The 25,521-nt window shown below is 40.6% G+C and overlaps 1 protein-coding gene and 1 long non-coding RNA gene across 2 annotated transcripts in view; one reads left to right on the plus strand and one right to left on the minus strand.

Annotated features, from left to right (window-relative positions):
• Positions 1-412: 412 nt before the first annotated feature.
• Positions 413-24,944, minus strand: HTRA3 (HtrA serine peptidase 3). The gene is made up of 9 exons (XM_021550771.3): positions 24,518-24,944; positions 16,285-16,384; positions 14,464-14,686; positions 13,630-13,824; positions 11,004-11,036; positions 10,220-10,334; positions 3,946-3,994; positions 2,635-2,730; positions 413-1,386 (listed from the first exon to the last, which is right to left on the minus strand). The coding sequence occupies exons 1-9, from the start codon at positions 24,939-24,941 to the stop codon at positions 1,221-1,223; spliced, it is 1,401 nt and encodes a 466-aa protein (XP_021406446.1). The 5' UTR covers positions 24,942-24,944; the 3' UTR covers positions 413-1,220.
• LOC144246208 (uncharacterized) overlaps positions 24,872-25,521 on the plus strand; it is a 48,540-nt gene continuing 47,890 nt past the window's right edge. The window contains exon 1 of the long non-coding RNA XR_013339869.1: positions 24,872-25,009. This is a non-coding gene — a long non-coding RNA (uncharacterized LOC144246208). The remainder of the gene's footprint in view (positions 25,010-25,521) is intronic.

The following is a 25,521-nucleotide window of genomic DNA, read 5'->3' on the forward strand; positions in this document are numbered from 1 at the left end:
GAGATCTGGATTTAGCTCTTAGCAATTCCTCTCCTGGGTTTATTACACAGAAGTCTCACATGTTCTAGCTGTAAAATAGCTTCCCTTCTGCTGGTGTGCTTCCCTTCTGCTTCTCATCACATACAGAGGGTGCTGAGGACAACAGGATCCCAATTTGATACTCTCTAACTGACATCAAAGCACAATTCGTAAGTATGGAAGAACACAGTGTAAATAAATAACTCGTGCGCAAAGCATTTCTAAACATAGTCTAAATAAAGGCAGAATAATTATATTATAGGAATGCAAAGGGTTTTCATAACATCAGGGCCCAATTTTCTCTAAGAAAATTTTCTCTTGGGAGAGCTTATTCCAGTCAGACAGAAGAAGCAGGGAAAACATACTTGTTTAAAAAGAGGTTTACATCAACAGATTATTTGTGTAAACTTTAATCTCCTTACAGTAGAAACATACACAGTCAAAGCCAAAAGTAGTGTAACAATTTTACAGCAAAGCTTACCAGTAAAAATGCAAAACAAGTTTGTATCAAATTCTTAAAAAATTGTGCACTTTCTCAAACGTAACTTTGTTCAGCACATCGTTTTGATTTATATATAAGGCATTAATTCTATAAGAATCATTTACTATATTCCAAAAATCGCATGACCTAGGTGTAACACTCTATAGCCTGACACCATTTTTGCTCCTTTCAATATTTACAGATTTCATCTACCTGCATTGACATGGAGCACAAAAGCACTAAGAACAAGCTTTGCCAATAATAGGTTCACATTGAAAGTTACATAAAGAGGAAAAAAAAAAAAGCTCAATTTTGCATTGCAATGACCTGGGTCTGCTGCAGCCATGATTTCAGTTTAAGAAAAAAATCCCTCTTTTATATACTTCCTCACTTCCAGCAGTATTTGGATCTGCCCTTATGCAGAACTGAATCTGCTCTGCATCTGCAGCTACAGGAAGTGGAACCCATTTCTACAAGCTACCCAAAATCAGTTTTTCTCCTCCTCCCCAGAACAGTTCTTAAGTTTCTTTGCAATTTAAATCTTCTATAAATGACATCTTTGAAGTCATTCAAGCTACTATGTACAGAAATGGCTCAGGCAATTAAGTTAGTCCACCTTGTCATTAGTCAACAGGAAGAATAATTACTGTAGCTGTAAAGGAGGTATCTAGTGTTCCAGAATAAGTGAGTTTAATTATGGTGAGAGTTCCCTCAGTTCTATTTACATGACAACTTCAGGCTCAATGTTAAATAGCAAGTCATCATTTCCTCGTCGAACTTCAAGTAGTAGAGGTGATTCATTCATCACAGCCTCCTGCAGGTCACTGGAAGTCAGCAAAGGACGCCCATTGACTTTCACAATAATGTCTCCATCTTGGATCCCTCCTCTGCAAAGACAAGGAAGAGGCAGTAAGGATGCACTCGATGCAGAGGAAAAGTACAAAGGCTATTCACCACCTCTTTTGCAAATGCAATAAATTTGGATTTGTTTTAGTCTCCACTGAAGGGAAATTCCAGCCTCCTGGCTGTGAAATAATAACAGGTGGCACTTGCTAAATGCAAAATAATGGTCAGGTTATTTCACTGAGGATTTTTACGTAAAAAACAAAAACAATTTTCTCATGTCTTCTAAAAAACTACAGCAAATGAAAAAGAGAAAAGGCTTTTATCTATTATAGATTCACTTTACTCAGTCCATTTGCAAAACCATACTTTTATGCCACGAATATGTATTTGAAGAATTAAAAATTAAAACCTCAAAATTTCAAGACAAGTACGCCAGCTAAACTATTGAGAAATTATTTCTCTATTGCTGTTCAAAAGTAATCCTGAATAGCTGCTTTTATTACTTTTGCTTTTGATCTTTCTAAAATCATTTTTAGAAATATTTTATTTTGCAACTGTTCTGTAGAACACCCTCTTCCTTTAAGATTTAGCACTGTCTCAGATAACAGCTCTGACAGTGCCCTATGTGTATGCTATTCTGTTTCCTGTTTAAGCTTAATCCAAGTTTCTGTTTATTAATATTCAATATACTTCACAAAACTCCTCAAATTGGTTCACTGTATTTTGGATGTTCTTTTTATTTGCACACTGTTAGTGTTTCATAATGTCATCAAAGGTAGTAGTGAGGTGGGTGGCAGTCTCTTTTACCAAGTAACAAGTGACAGGACAAGAATAAATGGCCTTAAATTGTCAAGGGAAAGTTTAGATTGGCTAATAGGAAACATTTCTTTACAAAGAGGGTTTTCAAACACTGCACGAGGTTGACCATCAAAGTTATGGTGTCACCATCCCTGAAGGTTACATAATATTAAAAGATGGACAGAAGTGGCCCTTAGGGACAGATTTTACTGGTGGCCTTGGCAGTTCTGCATTTGTGGTTTGAATTGATGATCTTAAGGGTCATTTCCAACCTATACAATTCCATTATTTAAATAGTTCTGAAATGCTTCATTTTTGTAGAGGTGAGCAAAATCTTAGTAAAAATATTTTAATTTGAGGCATAATTTTCAATTGGCTAAATACATATCAAGCCTGGTATGAGGAAATACTTGAATATTAAAGGAAATATTACCTTCTAGTATCCCTCTGGAGGTTTATTTGTGGTGAAGAAAATAATGGGCTCCACCTACCTATGAGAAGGTGAGTTTGGAACAACTTCATGAACATAAATTCCACTTCTGACATCAGGAAAATCAGCATTACTGTGCTTCAGTTCCTCCACCAGGCTAAAAGAAGAACAAAGTTATACAGAATTTTATTGCACTACAAAAGCATATAAATATTCTAATTTTTTTAAATTTTTGTGACAAAAAGTAAAAAGCTTAACAATCATTTGCCTGTTGTTTTGTGATGAAAATTTAGGGAATTTTCAGATCTGTGTACAGTGTGGGTTAAAATCTATTTATAGAATGGAAGATTTTAAACCAAGGATGGATTACTGGGCTGTCTGCCATGAAAAATTTTGGTCCCACAGAGGGAAAACAAGCCAAAATGACTACACAGCTTCTCTTTGATTTAGTACTGAGGAAGCTAACAATTGAATAAATTAAGCAAACACAACAAGGTAAGTGGTCTTTTTCTGAAAGCAGGCCTGCAGACACCTTACATGGCCTCCTTAGATATTCCAAAAGCAGTAAACTCGCATCATGTTCACAATTATGCAGAGAAACATTCTGAGTTTCTCTCCATCAGTGATGTTAATGCCATTACACTGATTTATTCCAGCTGAGGATCTGACCCATCAGGGAGGACTGCAGGAGAGTAACTCAAGGAAAAAAGATGGCTTTAGTACAACCCCAGCTGGAAATTGTCTTGTTTAATTTTGCAGTGTACTGTCACATTGGAAGCATGCCTACTGCTGGGAAAGAACATCAGGATAAGAGCCCTCATTTATTATCCAAGAATATACCTGGGTAACAGCAAGATGATAAAGCAATGTAAGAGGGAAAATATAGTAAAGGGCCAGTGAAGGGTGTTCATTTCTGACTTTGTTAATATGGAGACACAAAGCTTTAGTTTGGCACTTTAGCAGCTCTTTCTAGTTCATGGTTAGGCACCAAACCTCACACCATATGGCCTCCACTGGCACTGATAAAACAAACAACCCTGCATCAGCTGATGGGTCCACTGGCACTCAGAGTCACTTGAAAGCACCATTTTGTTTAAATACCACCTAAAACCTGGTGTAATTCCAGGTGTCCTTGTCAAGAACCAAAATCTGTGTTCAGGCTCTTCCCATTTTCCCTCAGCAGGACATCTACTACTATCAGTATTTAGAGAATTTCCAGGTCTCAGAACACAGATTTCACCTATATCATTTAAATGCCCACAGACTTCCTAGAAGCCAATGCCCATTTCTGGATCTTTGGAGATTTGTAAAGAAAGATGAACCACTGCTGACCACACCTTGCATGCATGAAGATCCTTTCTAAGATACTTACGCTGGTGTTATTGTCAACATTCTGATGCCAATGAAACGTTTCTTCCCATCTGAAAGGAACACAGAAGATATTTAAGAAATTTAGGCAAACACTGGCAAAAATAACTGCTCTGATGACCCAAAATAGCTGAAAAAATCTGTTAAGTTCTGTTTTAATTAACAAAACTAAACAAAGTCACGCAGATTTGTACTAAAGTGGTTTTTTTTTTAATTTGCTTTGGTGTACACAATGACAATCCCTCTCCCTGCAACTAGCGGAAAGAGAGAAAGCTCACTGACACGCTGTAAGAGTTTTTCCTCCAGGAAATTGCTATGATTTAGTATCACAAATTCAGTAAATGGAAAATTTCATAACCAACTACTATTTAATCTGTAAGTGGTCAAGACAATTTAATCATATGATATTGTTCTTAAAATGTAGAAATGGAATCCAAACAAATCTAAATTTCCACTTTTCAGAGAAAGGGCAATCAAAAGATTCACACTGTTTATAATGCAAATGGCTTATTTCTACCCCAAAGGATAAAAAGTAAGTTTAAAAAAACCCCAAAACATGTAGAACTTTGCCAAAATGATCACAAAAATACTCAGAGGACTGGAGTACCTCTGCTATGAAGATGGGCTGAGGGAGTTGGGGTTGTTCAGCCTATAGAAGAGAAGGCTCCAGGAACACCTTAATGAGGTCTTTCAGTATTTAAAGAGGGCTTATAAGACAGGACAAAAGGTAAGGGTTTCAAACTAAAAGAGAGCAGATTAGCAGTAGGTATCAGGAAGAATTTATGATGAGAATAGTAACACATTGGAACATGCTGCCTAGAGAAGTGGGAGATGCCCCAGCTGTCAACACTCAAGGTCAGGTTGGATGCAATGAAAGGTATCCCTGATCAGTGCAGAGGGATTGGCCTAGATGATCTTTAAAGGTCCCTTCCAATAGAAACGATTCTATAATTCTATGATTCGCCAGGACTCTGGAATTTTAAGTGGTGAGAAATCACTCCTTTACAAAGAACACCACATTTCTGAAGTTGGCTTTTAGTAAGTCATGATACTGCACAGCTGGCTTATGAAAAAAATGCAGTTTGATGACTTCCTACAGTGAATGCTGCAGTACTCAGTTATATCCAGGATGAAACAATATCCCCCTTACTTGTTCCAGCACAACAACTTAACAAGACCTTTGAGTTTCTCCATGAGGAAAAAGGAGATGTACACAGTCTTCTCTAGCTCTTACTCTTTCAAGAAAAATACTCCCAAGCAAAGGACTTAGTTCTGAATATTACACATGCCAAGTATTCCCACTGGGGTCACTGAAAATGTTGACTACTAAACATTGGATTTACTACACTGAAAAATCTGGCATCCATAACTGTCATCCATTCCTACTTTGCCCTGAAATGTTTGGCTCTCCTCTATTTTAAAGTGACAATAGAAAGCTCAAAATCAGCTATAGTAGGAGTGTCAAGAAGTTCAATTGCTCAAATTTGAAGTCTGAAGAGCTTTGGCATGACTATGAACTCGCTCATGGTGCTCCTCCAGTCCCCATGGCAGAAATGTAATTTTTCACTTCTTAACAATATTCAGACATGATAATTCTCCCACCTGAAAATAATCCCCTTTTCCATGCAATGTGGACAGTTAAAACAATGAAATTCCTTTTGTAAGATCAGTGACAGCATCTGTGGTGACAGTTTTCTCTTTGCATTAAACAATTTAATGCTGGTCATAGCCTGTAAGGCAGAAATTTGCAGATGCACCAAGATGATCTGGAGCCTGAGTTAGAGATGTTTACATGATGAAAAATGAAAATGAAAGAAGAGACAAAAGAAATTGACTTGGAAGAAACAGAACAGCAAGAATGAAAAGCCACAGAAGAAATTACACTAGTGATAAAGGGAATTATTTCTGCAGTGGCTAAAGATTACATGTAAACATAAAGCATTAGGGAAAAAATATATCTTGCAACTATAAGACTTATTCATAGCCAAAACTCTAATCCTACCTTCAACTTTGGGCAGGTCAAAATATTATTTCACTCCTGCTCACACACTGAAATCCAAAAAGGCCTTTTGCTCTCTCTCTGCAGTAAGTTTGCCATACTGCAAATAGCAATCCATACTACAAGAGAAGCAGGCTATTGTATAAAGTAAAACTAAAAACTATGAGCCACAGGTTACTTTAGCAGCAGAGTATACTCTCCTCTCTTTCCCCTTTCCAAACATTTTGTGTGTCAGAATACAAGTAAAAAAAAAATTCAGTCCTTTTGTTTCACAGAAGTCCAGTCCACTGAATTTTACCCAAATCAAACACCTTCAACAAAAACCAAAGTTTTCAACCAAGATTAGTGGGAATATAATTGTCCATATCTGAAGGAACAGCAGAGACTAAACAGGCACAGACAACCACGACTGCTGTTTTAAAATTCCCAAAGTTATAGCCATGGTGATTCTGGGGCTAAGTGACATTGCCAGGGACGGTATGTGGCACTGGGAACTACCACTGTCGTATTACATCTACTCTGTGAATAGAAAGTCTCAAAACCTCTCATTCTGGCAATTTATGCAATCATGAGGGAAAAGAAAAAATAATTAGGAGATCTGGAATAAAGTGATGTCATAAATCTAAGGAGCACATCACAAGGGTGCAGTCCCAACACTAGTGAAAAGAAGATTCATATGTTAAAATAATCAGATTTAGCAAATGTGAAACTATTGTGGCCTAAAGCTGGAGTGTAGCACAGAAGAGAAAGACTCAAATCTCATTTTTGTAAACACCAGGCCTGATTAAACACTGATTCCAGAGGTACAAAGTCAAGCAAACCAGCCTCAACCACAAGTTTAAACTTGAATCTGCTTAGTGTTAATAGAAAGTCAAAAGCAGCTGACCCCAGGTATCTAGAAGCAGTTCATTATTCCCAGAAATTCCTGTTCCACAGTAAGGAAAGCACTTGCCTTACTGTTAAACTTTACTTATTGGTGCTTGCAACAATAGAGATACAAACCAGACAGCTAAACACCAATTGAAGGCAGAAATGTTTATGATTTATAAACTGTAATAAAAAGAACTGACAAATCCAAATTAAGGGGTCACATACTCAAACATCTATGGGCTTGAGTAACTGTGGTACAAAATTATACCCAATAGCAGATTTCAGTGGGGGCCAGGATATCACCAGGACTTCCAAGTAAAGAAATGGATCCTGCACTTCTTATTCAAGTGCCAGGCAAAACTACTTTTCTGCTAATCTCTTTTGCACCTAGCTCATCTTGTAGATTACATGAACAGCCCTGAAAACATTTAAGAAACATTCTACTGCCAAACAGAAAACATCTCAAACCAATAATGCTGGTCTGTCTGCAGTGTCCCCTTCATATAAACTGCATAGCTGAATTTAATCATTGGTCTGAATCTATACTCAGCAAGGCTCCTAAGCAACCCTCATGATTTGTGGTAATTGTTATGGGTAATAATCATTCAAATACAAAGGTAAGAATATTGGTTCAACACAACTAATACAAGGCCCTAGGGATGTAAAATGAGGATTCATGTGAATGATATGCTGGGTGTAGCCAAGACAGAACTGCCCCATTTCCCCTTGCCCATCTGAAACAAGGCCTATTCACTTTTCTGCTGACAGTGTTAGAGGCCAAGCTGACCTACTAGGATGGATTTTCTCTCTCACATTTTCTTCAAATTGCTGACTTACTGGCCTCCACTTCAAAGCATCTGAAAGACTTTCTAATTTTACTGTTTTGCTCAAGTCTAAACTAGGAATAGATAGATCCAAGACCAAAATGGAGAAATTCCTAAAAAAAGAAATCTAAAAAAAATAAAATCAATCCATGCTTAAGCATGTAGTTAACTTCCAGATGTAAACAAAGAATATACAGCTGGTTAAAACTGAGCTACAGATGAGACACTTAACGTCACAAAGCAATTTAAGACTTTCTAACTATAAAAGGACATTAACCTTTTTACTGGTAACCCCAAAATTAGCAAAGGCTTTCAGACCATTCAACAGACAAACATCTCTATGATGGCTGTGGCAAATCTTTGGTCAAAAGATATATTAACAATGCATTAGGTAATATAGTATGTACAGATAGCATAATTAGTGCAAATTCTTCATTCAAATGACATCCTTTACTTTTCCCCTGCTCTCCACTCCTGTTCTTCAGTAGATCAGATATTAGAAGTTATATATAATAGGTAAGATTTTAAAAAATATAGGCCTTCTATATAAAACAGTTATCTGATCAACTAAAATTTGAAAGACTAAGCTTATTAAACAATTGAGTATCTGCTATGCCAGAGTAAATTTGGAAAGAGTGGTATCCTAAGGGAGTGTTATCTTCAGGCAATATGATATAAAGACCAAAATGGTAATTCCCATAAACTTTCACAATTAGGTCTTTCTATGACCTAATTGTACCATAAGGGAGGATCCCAGTGAAACTACTGAAGCATAACTTGAAGAAAACATGATAAAAACATCCCTAAAATTCTGCTTAAAAAATAGCTACTATACAATAAACCTGAGAGTTATTACTAAAGGCCTAAAAATGCAAACTACATCTCAAATATATGGTGAAAAGATCTCCTTGAAACTTTCTCTATTTATCAAGGGCTTTAAATGACTGTTCTGCCTTAGCAAAATTATAAGATGTACTTCAGAGAAGCAAAAGCAAAAAAAAATTGAAAATTAAATAACATTTCCTGTGCTCCAGGATATTTGAAGCAGTGACGCTAAGAGAAACTGTGAATCCTTTTGATCAAGGAATTATGTGACATGATTAAAAATAAAAATCTGTATGTTACAATCATGGTACAGACTTTGATTTTCAGTCTTTTCCTAGGGTCTTTCCATGGGCAAAGCTGTCTCTGGGCCCTTAGCTGGGCTCATCATTCTGTGGAGGTACAGGTGCCTGAAGGATGACTGACTCTCCAGCCCCAGTTACCAGGAGATGGTGGGCTCTGCACAAGGCCTGAGTTCATGCCTCTAGGCCAGGCCTGCAGGCTGAGTCATTGCTTCTCGAAGGATTGGGATGAGCAGTTTGGTTCTGAAGAGAAACAGCACTAATGAGACACCTGTTTGTTTCAGAAACCAACAATAAGTTAGTAACCATGGCAAATACCTAAGTTTTCTTGACATGTTGACCGAAATTATATTATGTCAGCTACTGTGAAATGCATTTCTCAGCCTGTAATTAGCAACTTTTTTTCAACTATTCCTCCCCCTTCCCTCCAATCAACAGTGAAAACAATGATTTGTGGAATTCAGCAAAACACAGATGAGGGGACCCATCAAGTTTGTGATGCTCTCTTACAAGCAGATGCATCACTTTAAAATTGCTGACTATGGGAAGTTTTCGAAATAACAGTATCTGAGCGGACAATGGTGCAGGGAAACAACCCTGGCATCAGAACTGGATGAACTCAGGAGAAGACAAGATTAATAACAAAAAGATTCAAGAGAAAAAGCAGCACCAGCCAATATTCATGGTAAAAGATTAGTAGTAGGGTGTGGACAGATAAATTGGCAAACAAAATAGTAAGGAAGGTTTGGCCTGGATGCAGCATTACGAGATCAGATTTGGCTGTGCAGCCTATGGTATGACATCTAGAACAGGGTGACAGATATGTTGCAGGCACATAAAAACAGTCTAAAGTACTGCACTTGTCATTGCCAATATACTTAGATTTATATGCTCTTTGATGCACAGGCCTTTCTTTCTGCCTCTCCCCATCTTCCCACGTATTTCTTCATGAACTAATAACAGCTCTTCTTCCACCAGGGCCTGAAAGTCTATCACAATATCTGATTATATAGCACTGACATACATGACCATGATAAAATATAGGTCAGATTCTATGGACTACATCCCACCTGTGTACAGGTGCTTAAAATTTTTTTTCTACAGTATACCTTAATCTTTTTGCTTGGACAATAAATGAAAAGAGGAGAATAAAACTCCTTAAACAAGTGATCATCTGTTCTCAAGATCATTTGAGACAGTGATGATTCATCTGTGTCCTCACTATTCTCAGAGGACCTATTTCCCATATTTATATATACACTGTCTGCTCTTTAGGGGTGTGAGTAATAAAAAGTCTTTCCTATTTCTGTGAGATTGTTTTCTATTTCCCAGTCTGTGATGCTCTATAGTGGAGAAGGATGCTGCTCCATTCACTAGTAGGATCCCACACCCATGTCTTTTGGCACTTCACCTGGATCAGTGTAATAATTGGAAGATATCCCCATTTCTTGCAGATCTTACCTTTACTTTGTTTGTCATGTGACTCTGTGAGAAACTGAGTGATACGGTCTGAAGGAATAGCAAAAGAAATTCCAGCTGTGACCTTCAAGGTGTTAATCCCAATCACTTCACCATCCTGTTGAGAGGCAACACCCAATTAAATTTGTTTCTAAGTACAGGATCCAGCTCCCTGCCTAGCATTTCATGTTAAAAACTGGTGCAAGAGATTTTAGAGTGTTGTAATCACTCAAGAAATAAACACTACTTATAAGGGAGGATCTGGGCTTTGATTCATGATCCGTTTCACGTTTAACTGTGATGGCCAGAGAGATTGCAGTACAGTGTGTTCATCCAAGGTCCATCCCACCACTCAGGAAGACATTTGCTCTGCCAAATGGGCAGTGGAGTCACTACTACCACTACAGCCACAAGTCACTGCCCTGCAAAACCAATGCTGATTTAAAGCAATCTACTTTGAAAGAGTTGTGTGGGTGAGCCAGATCCCATCTCTGTTGCACATCCCAGGTTCCACAGCGTGAACCAGCCTTACTGCTCCCTCCAGATCTGATGATCCTCACTCCAGTGTAACATTTTCTGTGCTCAATGGGGCAATGTTTTCCTATGGTGTGTCTACTGAGACCTAATTTGCATATTCTGCATTAGCTACAGGCTATCTGCCTACCATTAGCTAAACAAATGGAAGCTGGAATGACCTATGAATCTTTCCAAGGGAACATTCTCACACTTGAAACTAATTCTTGAAACAAAACCAACGAAGCAACAAAACCAAGCCACATGGACTTACCAGATTAACTAGAGGTCCTCCAGAGTTGCCATACTGTAAAAATGACATAAGGGAACAATAAATTAATACTTCTCTCTTGGAAATTAAACTCCTTTTACAAACAGTACTGTTTTTGTACAGAAATGAAAGAGAGGAGGTAATTTCTTAGGCAGCACTGACAGACACAATATTAATCACAGAAGATTACAAGTAGGTCTTATCCTATCCCTCCACCCCTCTCATGATTATACTTGTTTTTTTGTTTTTTTTTTTTCAGAAACAGGAATTAAGTTAGGAGCCACTCCAAATAGGCAGACCCTGATTTTAAGACACTGAATAGCTAAAACTAGTATTTTGATTCTTCTAAAGCCTGTCAGAACAAGGTTTTGAAATAATAAATAGTTATTTAAATTTATACTTCAGTGAGGTGCTTGTACAATTTTCATTTCACTCATCACTTTGGTTTGTAACACTGTCAGTCTCTCATTCTCCACTGGAGTAAAACAGAGTGGCTTACATATTTAATCACTGCATATTGCTATGAGGTAGCTACTACATAAGGATTGATTTAGTAACCACAGACACATATCCTCCCTCTCTAGGGAAGGCATAAAGCAGCTCTGAACAGCCCAAAATTACCTAATACCTAATGGCCTTTAAAGGAAACATGCAACAGGACCACAGGAAATGAGAGTTGGAGAAGTTGCTTGTCCATCTTCAAGCTGGCTCAACAATTTGTTTTTGAGTGAGGCCAGAGTTTTCAAGTAGGTTTGCAAAACAGCCAAGAGCAGTAACATACTACTCAAAAGAAACAAAAGCTAAGTGATGTATGACAGAGAAGTGAGACACAAACTGTTTACACTTAGATAACACTGGGCAAAGTTTATAGATTCTTACAAGAATAAAATAGACATTAAAATTTATAAAACAGCTTCAACGTTCAAATTCAACAAATAGATAAGTTCCTTATATCATATCTCTCCAGTGACCAGAGGCTACACACGTGATTTTTATGTCTGACTGGCACAAAGAAACCAAAATAATGATTTTTCAGCCTAGCTCAGCACATAGTCTTTCATTCACTTGTCTCCTGCTTGAAGGATGTGACTTTCAGCACATGCAATACAGCTCCATTTAGAACCTTAAGGCCCTGTTTTCTCCTGCCCTATGTTACTGCTATCCCAGCATTTCTCAAAAGGCAGCTGCATGCACATTCCTGCAGGAAAGTCTTGGCTGAGCCACAGGAATGCTCTGAACAGACCAACTCTCAAACTCCTCCCATTCTCAGGAGAAAATGAGTGCATTAGCTAAGCACAAAGCATCCTTATGCCAGGGACCATCTTCATATTTCGCAGTCTCGGATGCCAAAGCAATTCAAACTTAGTGTCGTTTTCCTCACCTCATCTGCCATCACTCTTCCTTTGGTCCAGCATTATCTGACACACTCTGCTATCCTTGTCTAAACCTACTCATGAGCTTTGGAGGGCAGCACATGTCTAAGTATATACACAAGGAAGGAGTCTGAGCTTGAAAAATATGTATAGGCAGGAAGTCATGAATTCCATGTTCCAATTCTCCACCACCAATTCAGTGTGTGCTCCCAACTAACCCATATTGCCTAAGTTTTCCTTATTCTCCTTGCACAGCTGAAAAGAGTAATTCCAATTAGATGTCTGGAGAGGTTCAGCTCTTGGGTCATACAAAAGCTTTTTGAAAAAGCTCACTTTTATGTCTTATCTTAACACAAAAAATAATTACCCTCTTTTTTCCTCCCCACACAATTTCTTTCAACAAGTCTGTGACAATAACCATTTGTGAAGCACTCTGTGTGTGTAAAACACTATTTCTTGTTATGTCAAATTTGACATTAAAGTCCAGCAAACAAATCCTGAAAATATTTTCCTTTCAATGTGCAACAGATTTAAGGTACAAAATTTCAGGCCATTTTCCACCTCAGATATGTGTGCAGTGCTCTTTTTAGAAGCAGTACAAGCTAAACACACACCGAAAAGCACTTCACTTAAGCTCTTTGGATCACTCCAAGATGCTCTGAAGGAACATTATTTTAATGTATTTCTATATAACATGCAATGTTAGGACCCTTAGCTCCAAACCGTACCACAAACTTTTTGTTATTTTCAACCTTGATTCTTGTTTTGATTATGTGGTGTGCAAAGGGAAAACAAGAACAGCAACAAAAACCCCCACTCCTCTCCTTATGCTCTTACCTGGGTATCCTGTCATTAAACTGAAGCACACACTCTCAATGTGACTACTCCATCTTCTTCTAATGGATGGAGATGAAAGAAATTTTGGCTCTATTCTACAGCTTCCTTCACCAGAGCAACTCAGCAAGCAGAGAGAGAAATGTTTTGATTTACTGGGGGTTGATACAACCATGTCACTGCATGAGATTTACAGAATTCAAAGCATCTGACCTATGCAGCATCCTCACAGACAAACTCAGTGGGAGAACTTTTATTTATCATTGCCTTCACAACACTGCCTGAACACACCTTACAGACACTGCATAGAGTTTTGAGAAAGACGAACAAAGCTGCTGGATTCATCTCTCAGAGCAGGCACTTCCATCCTGCATAGCAGGGACAGAATGTGAAGTGGAGCTCATCCCACACCTCGTGCTTACATTAATAATGGCATCTGTCTGGATGTAATCCATGTCCGAGTCCCGGAGGCCCAGCTCTTTGCCATCTCGCTGAGCAGTGCTGACAATACCTGTGGTCACAGTGTTCTGTAAGGCAAATGGACTTCCAATTGCCACCACAAATTCTCCTGGCCTCAGATCAGCAGAGTGTCCCAGTAACAATACTGGTAGTTTTTTCTTAAGTAAACAGAAAGAGAAAGAAATAAGCATTAGATCATACTTAATCTGATTGCAAAGATCAAAAATTAACAAAAAGTTAGGAACAAATATTTTCCATTACATTAATGAAAAAACCACTCACTATCCTATACCCAAAACTTATGCTAGGAGGGTTGCTGTTTTAAACTGTCTTCAAAAACAAACAGCTATCTGTAGTTCCTTGCAATTTCACTGAGAAAAGAGCATCAAAATTTCCCTGTTTTCCAGCAGATTGTTGCTTCCCCCTAGAAACAGCATAAAAGCCAACCACTGACCAGTTGTTGACTGCCACTCCCTATGCATTATGCCCACTTTGCAGTCCATGCATACTGGCACAAAGCTTTGAAAGATTAGCCTGGTTATTTACATAAATATAGCACAATTTTGCCAAGCATTAAATGAGTGGTATTTTTTTTCTTCTTCGTTTTGTACAGTTTCTTGCACAGAAGACAAAGTAATTTAATTCTAAGATACAAAAAATTTCCAGGCCTGTATTTCAGTACATTGTTTTGCACAGATCTTTCTAAGGAATCCTTAATCATATATTCTAGTCAATCACTTTGTACTAAGTGAAACAAACTGCCCAAATGAAGGCATTCTCCTGTTTAAGTCACTCACCTTAGGGTGAATCTTTATTGTTGCAATGTCAGATTTCTTGTCAATGTCTTTGATGGTCGCTTCATAGGTATCTCCATTCTGGAGCTGTACCTTCAGTTGTTGTCTCCCTGATATTGCATTTGTGCTTGACACCACGTGAGCATTGGTCACAATTAAACCAGAATCAGACATAATAAACCCAGATCCACTGGAAAGGGGGACATTCCGACCAAAGAGAGGGTGCCTGTACAAAAAGCAAGCAATTTTGTGTCATAAGGGAAACCAACTTAAGAGAGGATTATATTAGACATCACTTACCACCTTTCACCCTGAGCATCAATTTTTTAAAAAAATTACAAAGAAAGGATCCCTTACTGAAAATTGTAACTGGTTTTAGTCAGTCAGGGAGATAGGAAATGAGGTTTACAGACAATCAGCAGGATCCTTTTCCTTTGATTTCCAATTCTGTCTTTATAAACTTCCTTGCACAGAGGGTAGGTGACAAAAAGGAAGGAGGAGCACATCTGATCCCACAGGTTATTGATTACGTACTGAAAGAGGGAAATAATAAAGCTAAAAATAAACTGATCATCTAATGGGAAAAGGGGAAGAAGGAACCTTGCAGCTGGACAGAGGCATAAAGGAAGAGACAAGGTCTAAGGGGATCACGAAGCCCAAATGCAGAGTGGGTGGCGAAAGCATGTCTGGAAACCAAAATTACTGGGAATTTGAAAGAAAAAATCAAAAACACTAACAAAGGGTAAAACTTGGCGAGAAACAACATGTGCTGCGAAACAGACAGATAAAAGATTCTATACACTGTTCAAGGCATTATGAATTTTCTCTGTGAACAACTGCTATAATGATCTTAGATTGTTAGGGGAACATAAAGTGCCTGTGTAGCAGAAGATGAGAAAAGAACCAAAAAATCTTTCTGCCAAGACGTGGTCCTGGTTAGAATATTATTTGAAAGTTCTGAGCTATTTAGCAGTAAACAGCTAATTAACAGCTATTTAGATGTAAACAACTAATAGGAGCCAATCCCAGGAAAAAGTAGTATCAAAATTAGCACCCAGCAAGCTGCTGGGCAAACATTTACTTGTAGGGAATGAAAAAACAATCAGTGCAAAAATACATATGCAAGATCTTAAACATCTTCAGCTAAAACATCCTCTCAAAGGACCAATCACCATGTGCATAAAACTGTGCCTCCTGATATACTTGATTGTCTTGATTTTGTATATTAAAAAAGCCTACAAAAATTCTCCAATAAATTCTTATATCTGTGGAAATTGAGAGAACTCCATGAAGAAAGGTATTCACATAATGGAGTATATACAATATTTGCAGTAATTGAAGCAGGTTGTTCTGAGGACTCATATTTAAACCTCCCAGGTTGTTTTGAGCACTCAGTTTTGATCTTGCCAGCTCAGGTTCAGCTTCAGCATCCTGAATATTGGAGATGCATTGGTCAAGAAATTTAGTACATGTTTTTTTCCAGCTTAGCGTCTGAATACACACACACGCACACATATATATGTATGTATTTAAATTGAGATAACAAATGCAGTCCAACAAGCAAAACATTTTAGTGAAGGCTGAAGAGACCTCCAAAGATGAGACAGACTTATTTTAGGGTAGACAGCATATATTGTATAGTACTGTAACCCATTAGAATAGACCTAATGAACAGGAACAAAACCCACATATGTGTGCTTCTCTGGGGAAACAGGTCTGCTGTAATGTTTTGGAATGTTTTGTGAACCTCAGAAATTCAAAAGGAAAGTTACTACATTGTAGACCTTTATTAAATAATGTAACTAAAAGAATTCAAAGTGTTACCTGAGGAAAAGTTCAATGTGCACAACTGCAGGTGCAATCTTTTCCACCACATCAGCTATGAAGTTGAATTTGTATCTTGGGCTGCTGGACTGTAGGTGACCTATACTAGCAGAAAGAATTGGATATGTTAATAAGACAATACATTTTTTTATCAAGTAGGCAAGATGAACCTGCCTTGATTTGGTCTGTTTCTCCTACTAGAACAGCTTCCAAACAGTACTGGAAAAGGAATTAAAATCACTAAGATTGTTCAAAACTTACCTAGCATTCTGTGTGATCCTGAGAAAAATAAACATCAGCAACACTCAGCTCTAAGTTCTTTTCTTTGGAAGTCTACAAGCTCTGTCTTGAGCACTTTTCTGAGGACAACTACTTGTTATTATCTAAGACACACAGAATCATAAGATAGGTGAGGCTGGAAAGGACCTTAGGTTCTGCCTCCTGCTCAAAGCTGCATCAGCTTTGAGGAAAGGGAAACAGAGCTGGGACTTGCAAAACTCCAAGGATGGACACTCCAGAAATTACCTGGGAAACTTGTCCCACTGCTTCACTGTTCCCCATGATGCAGAGGTTTTCTTACATCAAGTCTGAACTTATTGAGCTGATGTTCCAACTCATGCCCCTTGGCTTTTATCCTCCCATTATGCACCTCTGGATAGATCTGGCACACAGGGAAGCTGCTCTCAGATCCTCCTGAAGCTTTCTAATCCCAAGGCTGAACAAGCTCAGTATCCTCAGTTTCTCCTCACAGGAGATATGTCCAGTTCCCCCAGTCATCCTCATGACCTTCTGAACTCACTCCAGTTTGTCCATGCCTTTCTTGTACTGAGAGATCCAAAACTGGATGAAGTATTCCAGATGTGGTCTAGCACATACCGAGTATCACAGCTGCAGAATTTGGGAGTCACAATTTGAACTTAAGTTCTAATTTTTTTAAGTAGACATATTAGAAACCTGTTTTAAATTACAAACTTTGCACCTAAAACTTCCTGCAAATCCACATTTAAGCTGTCACATGCAGCTGGGCCTAGCAAAAGATTACTAAAATGTCTGACAAAAGCCAGTATGGTACTACATTAAACAACACTATACACAGCATTCATTAAGAGTGAATAAAATATTGGGAAATTAAGATCTTAAAGAGGGGGAGGGAAAGCCCACAGCATCCTGGATTCTAGCATCACAACATACCAAAGGAATAGCACTGTTTGTGCTAAATGTTATATTCTCTGCAATCCTTGATACAGAGTCATATCACCACACTTGTAAAGCATATGATAGGGGATGTATCACCACACTCAAATAACAACCTTTTGTGTTCACAGACTGAAGCTTTAAAGTTAACTATGTGATCTACCAAAGGAAGCAAATGAGTTGAAGAAATCAGACCAAGAAGATTAGGAATTTCTTCACAAAAATCTTTAAGTTCTTTATCCTGTTACTGGACATGGGATTTACTTCTAAATGAAAATAAACGCTGCTTAAATTTAGAAAGTTAGATTTATGTGATACCTAATAAACAAAAGGAACAGCTTGGCAGGACTAGGTTCAGTCTATTATTTCTATATACATTCTCACACACACTGAAGAATCCCTCCAGTCAATTGAATGTGCTTGTTTTAATGCTTAGTTTAAAAGAGACAAGGCAAACAGGAATCACAGAGGACAGTCAAATGTAAGCACAATATACTGTTATTTATTTTGCTTACTAAGCCACTGAAGAGTTATCTTACCTTCAGTTCCCAAGCAGTTTGCCTGATTATGCAGTATGTCCTTTGAAGTCCACTGACATGACTTTGAACACTTGCCTACACAGCAAGTGTTCACTGACAGGATATAACACTGCCATCATGTTTACCTTAGCAGACATGACCACGCATCAGTGAAAAGCAGCTGATGAACCAGCACAGAACTGGGGAAGAACCGGGGATGAATGCAGCCTTTCAGTTGGTGTAAATCAGGGCAACTAAACCCATTTGCATCTTCTGAGTGCTCAACTGTTCTGCCCAGGCCAAATGGACACAGCACTGTGCATGGCCACAAGCACAGGAAGATGCCTGCCAAAAACCTCAGGTCTGGACCACTCCTGACCAGCCACCAGGCAAACATTATGGGTGGCAGTGGCTTTCCAGGTACGATTTGGGGGAGGCAGAGAGAAAGTATCTGAAAGAGGTAGTGAATAAAACATGAAAAAAGGTGAAGAAAATAAAATGCAGCAATACAGAGAGAAGACTAAAATTGAAACAATGTTTTTCTTCTTTTCATACAACAGTGAAAACATTTCTCTGCCTGAGCAGAAGCCCAGAACCTCCCTGCTGGGGTTAGCAGACAAGAATGCAAAAACTTGAAAGAAAATCCAGATCTGCACCAATATTAAAGGGAAATCTGAAACAAAGGAGGCTCAAGAATAACAGGCACCCAGGTTTTGTACCAAAGGCATGCCCAAAGATCTGGGCTGATCAGAGATGAGCTGTTTTCCTCTTGTCTGTTGGGGACCAAACACTGGTGAAAACTGACTTACAAAGCTGAAATGCTTTCATAGAACTTGATCATTCTTGAATAATTTTCCGCAAGCTGGCAGTGATGAGAACCATTAAACACATATGATGTGCCAGGAACTCAAACTACAGATGTGGAAGGTGTAACTGCACACTCGCATTTACTCCCACACATACAGCACTATTTAAGGGAACTGAAGTGTTGGTTATTAACAGCATTTTAGTGCAAAATTATTAAACTGATGGTTTTCATCAGAAGACCTCAATATACTTCAAAAGGGAGGAAATGAAGCCTGGGAAACTGAAGAAGGAAGCAACATCCAACACTGAGTATACTGTATAATGTCATCCTGAATACAAGTGTTACAACTGTAGAGGTAGAATCCATCCTTTAATTTGCATTAGTTGGTAGACTCCAGCTGCTGCTACTGTCCTTACTGAAAGAGAAAGTTAAATATGTATCTCTCCCCTCCATAGTACTGTTGCCTTGTGGAGCCCCACACAGCCCTCAGATCTCTGCTGCCCCGAGCATGTAACAGCTCTGAGCTCAGAGCACCTTTGTAGATTTTGACCCAATGACCCTCTGAATTTGCCACATAGTTTTTCAAAGGTCACTCAATAATCTGCATTATTTTCCATGTTATTACTGAGAGTTCAAAATCATATCACACTAACAAAATCTAATTTCTCTTGGCAAAAAAACATAATTTGATCCAATTAGCCATGTGTTGTATAACCAAGTTTCAAAGATGCTGCAACCAGGTTGTATTTGAAACAAAACCAAATTTATGCTGCATGAGTCCTTAACTGTCTATGCATTTCTTAGCCAAAAAAAAACTAGATTTCCCCAATCTGCTCCATAACCACAAATCTACCAGATTGTCAGCAGCCTTGAACTTTGAGCCTATAATTTCAACTAAGTGATTAGATCTTCAGGTCTCCAGCTCCCCTTGCAGAATACTCAAAATCCAGACTGCAATGTAAGTGCATAAACTGGAGCTAAAGATTTTCAGCCTATTTTCTAAATGTGATCTTATGTTTCAAATTTTATGGGCTCCAACTACACTGAATTTAAATAGCTAAAGCTACGTGCCTTTTGGAGTAGACTTATTATCAATTTAAGATTTTTTTTCCTGGATAGTAGTGTTACCTACAGGCTATGCATTCATTTAATAGTGGTTTATTTACTTTCTTGCAGAGACAACAGACCCACATCAATCTCATTAACACTGTTGTAAACCAGGAACAATGCCAACAAGTCTGTAGAGTTAACCTAGTATGAAGAGAACTGGAAAAAAAATCAGCAGAAATAATCATTATAATCCCACTGAAGACAATAAAACCAGACCAATTTACATTTGCAAAAGACTGAACATTTCTGAATATCTGCCAACTTAGTCCCTGTAGAATTAAATCAAATCACACTCACTGCTTTCTTAAAGACAATACATTGTATTAAAATCCACACTTTTATATTCATTAAGAATTTGTGAGCCTGGGAAACTAATTTTTTTTTAAGGTTGTTTCCCCATCCCCCCTTTTAAAGCCAGCTTCAGAAAAGATCTGTGCATTCAGCAAAATTATTATGTCTAAGGGAGGACTGCAACCTGGCAGATCTGATCACCAGGGATAACCACTGTCCCTACTGTGCTTTCATGAAAAGAAATGAAAGACAAATAAAAGATTATAATGTCTCTGCTTAAAAAACAGAAACATCTGCTGGAAACATAGGTTCATGGGCAGCTTTTCTGATGAATTCAGCATTAAGATCAAGTTGCATAGCTGTGCACTGACCATAAAGTCTTGGTGAGTTTAATGCCACATTATGGTTCAGGCAACTTGTTTATACAATGGATGTCTAGTGTGCACAGATGAAAACAATTTGGTGAACCAACACCAAAGTGGCTTTCTTGTGCAATGCAGCAATCACAAGGGCCAGACAAACAGGCTGGCACAAGCCTTCTAGCTCAGACACCACACTGATTTATATGCTTGCTATATCTCCCTTCCAAGCAACTCTCATGATGACATGCAACAAGAATATACTTTTCCTGTTACCTAGCCTTTAAAAAGCAGTGAAGTGCTCTACTCTGAATTGTACACCAAGTACTGTGCACTATCCATCCTCACCTGCAGTGACTCAAAGCAACTCAGGCATAAGAAAACAGGCAGTACAGGAATGTAACCAAAGTTTGTGTTTCCAGCTAATACCTTGTACATTTCCCTAAATAAAGCTGCAGGCAGCTTTAAGGCTTTGATGGCAATAACACCAGCAGGAGACTTCTATCCCTTACTGGGCCAACTTCTCAGAAATGCAAATAATCATACACTTAGTTGTTCCTCTGTATCTTCAAGGTCATGTACAGGAACACTCCAAACACCTGTGTGCAATGACTTATGAATTAACTGTGTTTCAAACACTCTTAGGAAAATGAACTTTTAGGTTCTTATCTTGCAAAGATCTGACTGACTTGGATGAGTCTTAACATCATGACCCCATTCTTAGAGTGAATTCAGGTTAACAGTGCAGAGGACAGTAAATGGTGTCAAGTCCAGCCTCAAAGATTTTTCTAAGTTTTCATTTTCCTTGTTCTATTGACAAAAGAGCACCTGTATTAAAAAAAATTTGCTTCCATATTTTAGGTAAGAAAATACAAATCTTTTGACATTTGAACACTCTTCACAGAAGCTATTTGCAAAATAACCTTGCAGGGAATTTAACTGTGCTAAATTGTACTGAGAGATCAAAAACAATCCTTTGTTCAAGAAACACGGAAACAAGTAGATGGACTGTAGATGGCAGGTGACCAAGTGAATCCTTTGAGATGATTAATATGTGGCATTGTTAAAACTTACACTTGCTGCCCTGAGTAGAAGGGATCTGTAAGATTAGATCTTTGATTACAGAGAGTAAGTATTCCATAAGTATTTCTTCCATTACTTACATGCTAGCTTGTAATAGCTTGTTGTCATCACAGTAAGTGACAGAAGGCATGAAAAAAACCTAGCTGCTTCACAATGTATTCCCATAGCTAAAGGTACCTAGTGTTGAAAAAAGTTATAAAAACCCCAGTATTTGTAGCAGGGAGTTTAACTTTGCTCAGGATTTCTGCAGACTGCTCCTGTTAGTATCTCTGAGAAGCCCCTGGGCACTGGCATATTGCAGGGCATCAGTTATGGACCACTGCATGCAGAACTTGCAATCTGGTATGGTGCTTTTCAACCCAATTCAGGACTAAATCAAGGAAAATAACATTTTAAATTCTGTTAATTTTTTGATTATTACTCAGTAACCCTGGCCACCTCATTCCTCCCTTCCTGCATCCTTTACTACCCATGTTTCATGCATCCCTATTCACCCAACTGCTGTCACAAGGAAACCATGCCTAAGAGTTTCTCAGCCTGTCTGGGCTTATCACAGCCAGAATGCAACTCAGCATCAATATAAGCAACTGAAAAAGGAGAGGAGCAGACATTTCAGGAGCCACTCTGGGTCTCTGCATGTTCTAAATAGGGCCCTAGTCATACTATGTGAAGCTTCTGTTATCTGAGATAATTTTAATATATGGATGGTAAAGTAAAACTGCACTTACTTCATAACTACCTTATCCCTTCAAACTCTGAGTCATCTGAGGCCAGACAAGAACAGGAGAAAGAAATTTTACAGCAATTTTAAACTGTCAACTTTCTTCCAAGCCTCTCATTACAGCCATAACATGTTATTGTTTAAAAAAACCAACCAAACAAAAAAAATACCATAATTGAGTTCTATTCCTGGCTCAACCACCAACTCAGCCTGACCTTGGGCAAGACACTCGGTTTCTTTGAGCTTCAGTTTGTGCAGCTGTAGAACTGAATAAAAAAATTAAATCTTAACAAAGAACCAGATGCTTCAGCTAAGCTGAGGTTTTCTGAGACAAAAAAAAAAAAAAAAAAAAAAAGCTAAAATAAAGTGAGCACTAAAATAGTTGCTTTAAAAAAAGAAAGTTCTGCTTCACAGCTCCAAATTCCTAAGCCTATTAACATTAGATTCAGGAAGATTCCTTAAGGAAAATGTCATATATACCAAATGCCAAGTACTCGCCAAGCTCTCAGATGCTGGCTAGTTCACTTATTTTGGTTAAACATTTTGATTATTTCATGTGGATCAGGTTCAACCAAGTTTTAGGAGCACTAAAGTTAACAGATGCTGATGTGAAAAGGTACAGGCAAAATGGAACACTGCAGCTTCAGGCTAGCATCTGAAACAATTCTTGGCTCTGACAAGATGCTCTGAAAGGAACTCCAGGAACATAATTTGAATATACTCCCACTCTGAACTGGTTTACCCTTTCCAAAGATCAGGATATATAAGAAAGATCCCCTAGTAACTGAAAGGCTGCAACAGTACCCCTTTTCCTTCTGAACCCTCCCAATCATTTTGGCCAGCCTGCTATGAACAGGATGGTAAGGAGTTCACCTGACATAACAGAAACTCTAATGCATGTTTGAAAACTGCATTAAGCATAGCATTTCTCTCTTTTCAGGAACTCTATGGGAAATGTAGCAGAATCAAACCCTTAAAATAATGTATCAGTAAGTATGTGGAAAGATATTGCCAGCATTAACACTTCCATAAAGAGACACATTTAATACTAAAAGGAAATTACTAGCTTAAGAGATTACTAAACTTTCCAAAGTTAAATCACCAAGCCTGAAGTTGTGTATCATAGCATATCACAGGATCTGAGCAAAGGCCTCAACTTTACTACAACCACAAGAACGTTTGATAGCTTGAATATCAATATTTTCCACTATAAAGGAGATTTTCAGGCTCTTTTTTTTTTCCCTACTTAGGGGCTCTACAAGACTACAAAACCCTTTGGCCAAGAAAGCAAATAAGGCAAAAGACTATGTTTTAGGTGGTTTATCTATTACTCAGTAGTAGACTTTTCTGCCCTGATGGGCTTTTAAGGGGTTTTCTGACTCGCCTGTCGGGTCAATGTGATTAACACCCCAAAGCGGCCCAGGGACTGTCCGGGGCTCAGGTGCTCCCGTGTCCGGCTGTGTGTGCAGGCTGCGCTCAGTGCGACCCGCGCGGGGAGCGCCGCCGAGCGCCGCGCTGAGCGGGGGCGGCGCTGGCGGCACGGCAGCGGGATGGAGCCGCTGCCCGGCCTCCAGGAAAGCCAGGGCTGAGCACCCGGCCGCTGCCCTGCCTCCAGGAAAGCCAGGGCTGAGCACCCGGCCGCTGCCCTGCCCCCAGGAAAAGCCAGGGCTGAGCACCCGGCCGCTGCCCTGCCTCCAGGAAAGCCAGGGCTGAGCACCCGGCCGCTGCCCTGCCCCCAGGAAAAGCCAGGGCTGAGCACCCGGCCGCTGCCCTGGCCTGGCAGCCGAGCGACCTCCACCCACCTGGCGAGTGCGACGGCCTCTTGCCCCAGGAGCACTGCGGCAGCAACCTGCACCTCAGCGAGGCATCATCCACGGCCGCGCTGCCGGGGAAACCTTCCCAAACCCCAGCCCAAGCCCACACCGAGCGTGTCGAGGAGTTTTGCTGTTCGGAAAGCACCTGAGCATCCATTCCGCAATACCACAGGTGTCAATAGCAGCTGGGTGAGGTGCCATATCCTTGGAGGTTTTAAAAGTCCCTAGAGCCACCCAGTCTTCCCAGGCCAGGGAAAATCATGGCTTTCTTCACCCTGGAAGGCAGGTCTCTCTCCCTCCCCCCCGCCCCGCGGCAGGTCCCACCATGCTCCTACCCGATTCACAGGCTCCCTTCTGGACCTGGGCGACGGCGGGCAGCCCGTGCTGCAGCGCCTTGCGGCTCACCGCCTTCAGCTGGCAGATGTTGTCGTAGGTCCGGCCGTCGCTGCCGCACACCTGGGCGCTGAGCTTGCACTGGCAGACGCCCTTGGCGAAGCGCTTGCCCATGGGGTAGCGGCAGTCGAGGCTGTCCCCGCAGGGAGGGTCCTCCTTGCGGCCGCAGGAGTCCCCCTCGCCCGCGGCGCAGATGAGGCAGCAGCCGCAGCGGTCGGGGACGTACCCGCTGGGGCAGCTGGGGCTGGGGCACGTGGAGACATCGCAGCGGGCCGGGCACTTGGCGCGGCCGAGCGGCAGCTCCGCGGCGTGCGGGCCGGCGCTGAGGGACAGCAGCAGCAGCGGGCTCAGCAGCGACACCCGCATCCTCGGCGGGGACAGCGGCGGCGGAGCGGCGTGCGAGCCCGCCCGGCCCCGGGGCAGGAGGCGGGAAGGTGCGATCGCGGCGAGGGAAGGGGAAGGCGGGCTTCGTGCACGCTCGGGCAGGACAGCGTCTTCCGCCGCGGGCGGAGCGGGACGGCGCAGCGGGCGGAGGGCGGCAGGCCGCAGCGCAGGCCCGCGGAGTCGCGGCCGGCTCGGTCCCCGCAGGACTCAGCTGGCCGGGCTGAGGGGCCGAGCCATGGCACGGAGCGCCGGGGGCAGCGGAGCGGGAGGCGAGGCGGCGGCAGCGCGGCAGGGTTATATGTGGGACGGGCCCGCCGCCTCCCGCAGCACCGGCAGCCCCGGGCGGGCAGGCTCCACCCCGGGCGGGACGGACGGACGGACAGAGTGGGGAGGGTCCGCTCCCTCCGCTCCCTTCATCTGGGCGTGCGGGGCAGAGCCGCCCGTCTGCTGGTAAATCACCGCCCCGAGCGGGGAGCGCTGGCGTGAGGCGCTCCGCTGGACACCAGCGGCTGTGGGTGCCCGACGTGGCATCAACAAAGGCGAATCTGTTCCGTCTGAACGC

This window comes from Lonchura striata, chromosome 4, assembly GCF_046129695.1.
Source record: "Lonchura striata isolate bLonStr1 chromosome 4, bLonStr1.mat, whole genome shotgun sequence".
Taxonomy (NCBI): domain Eukaryota; kingdom Metazoa; phylum Chordata; class Aves; order Passeriformes; family Estrildidae; genus Lonchura; species Lonchura striata.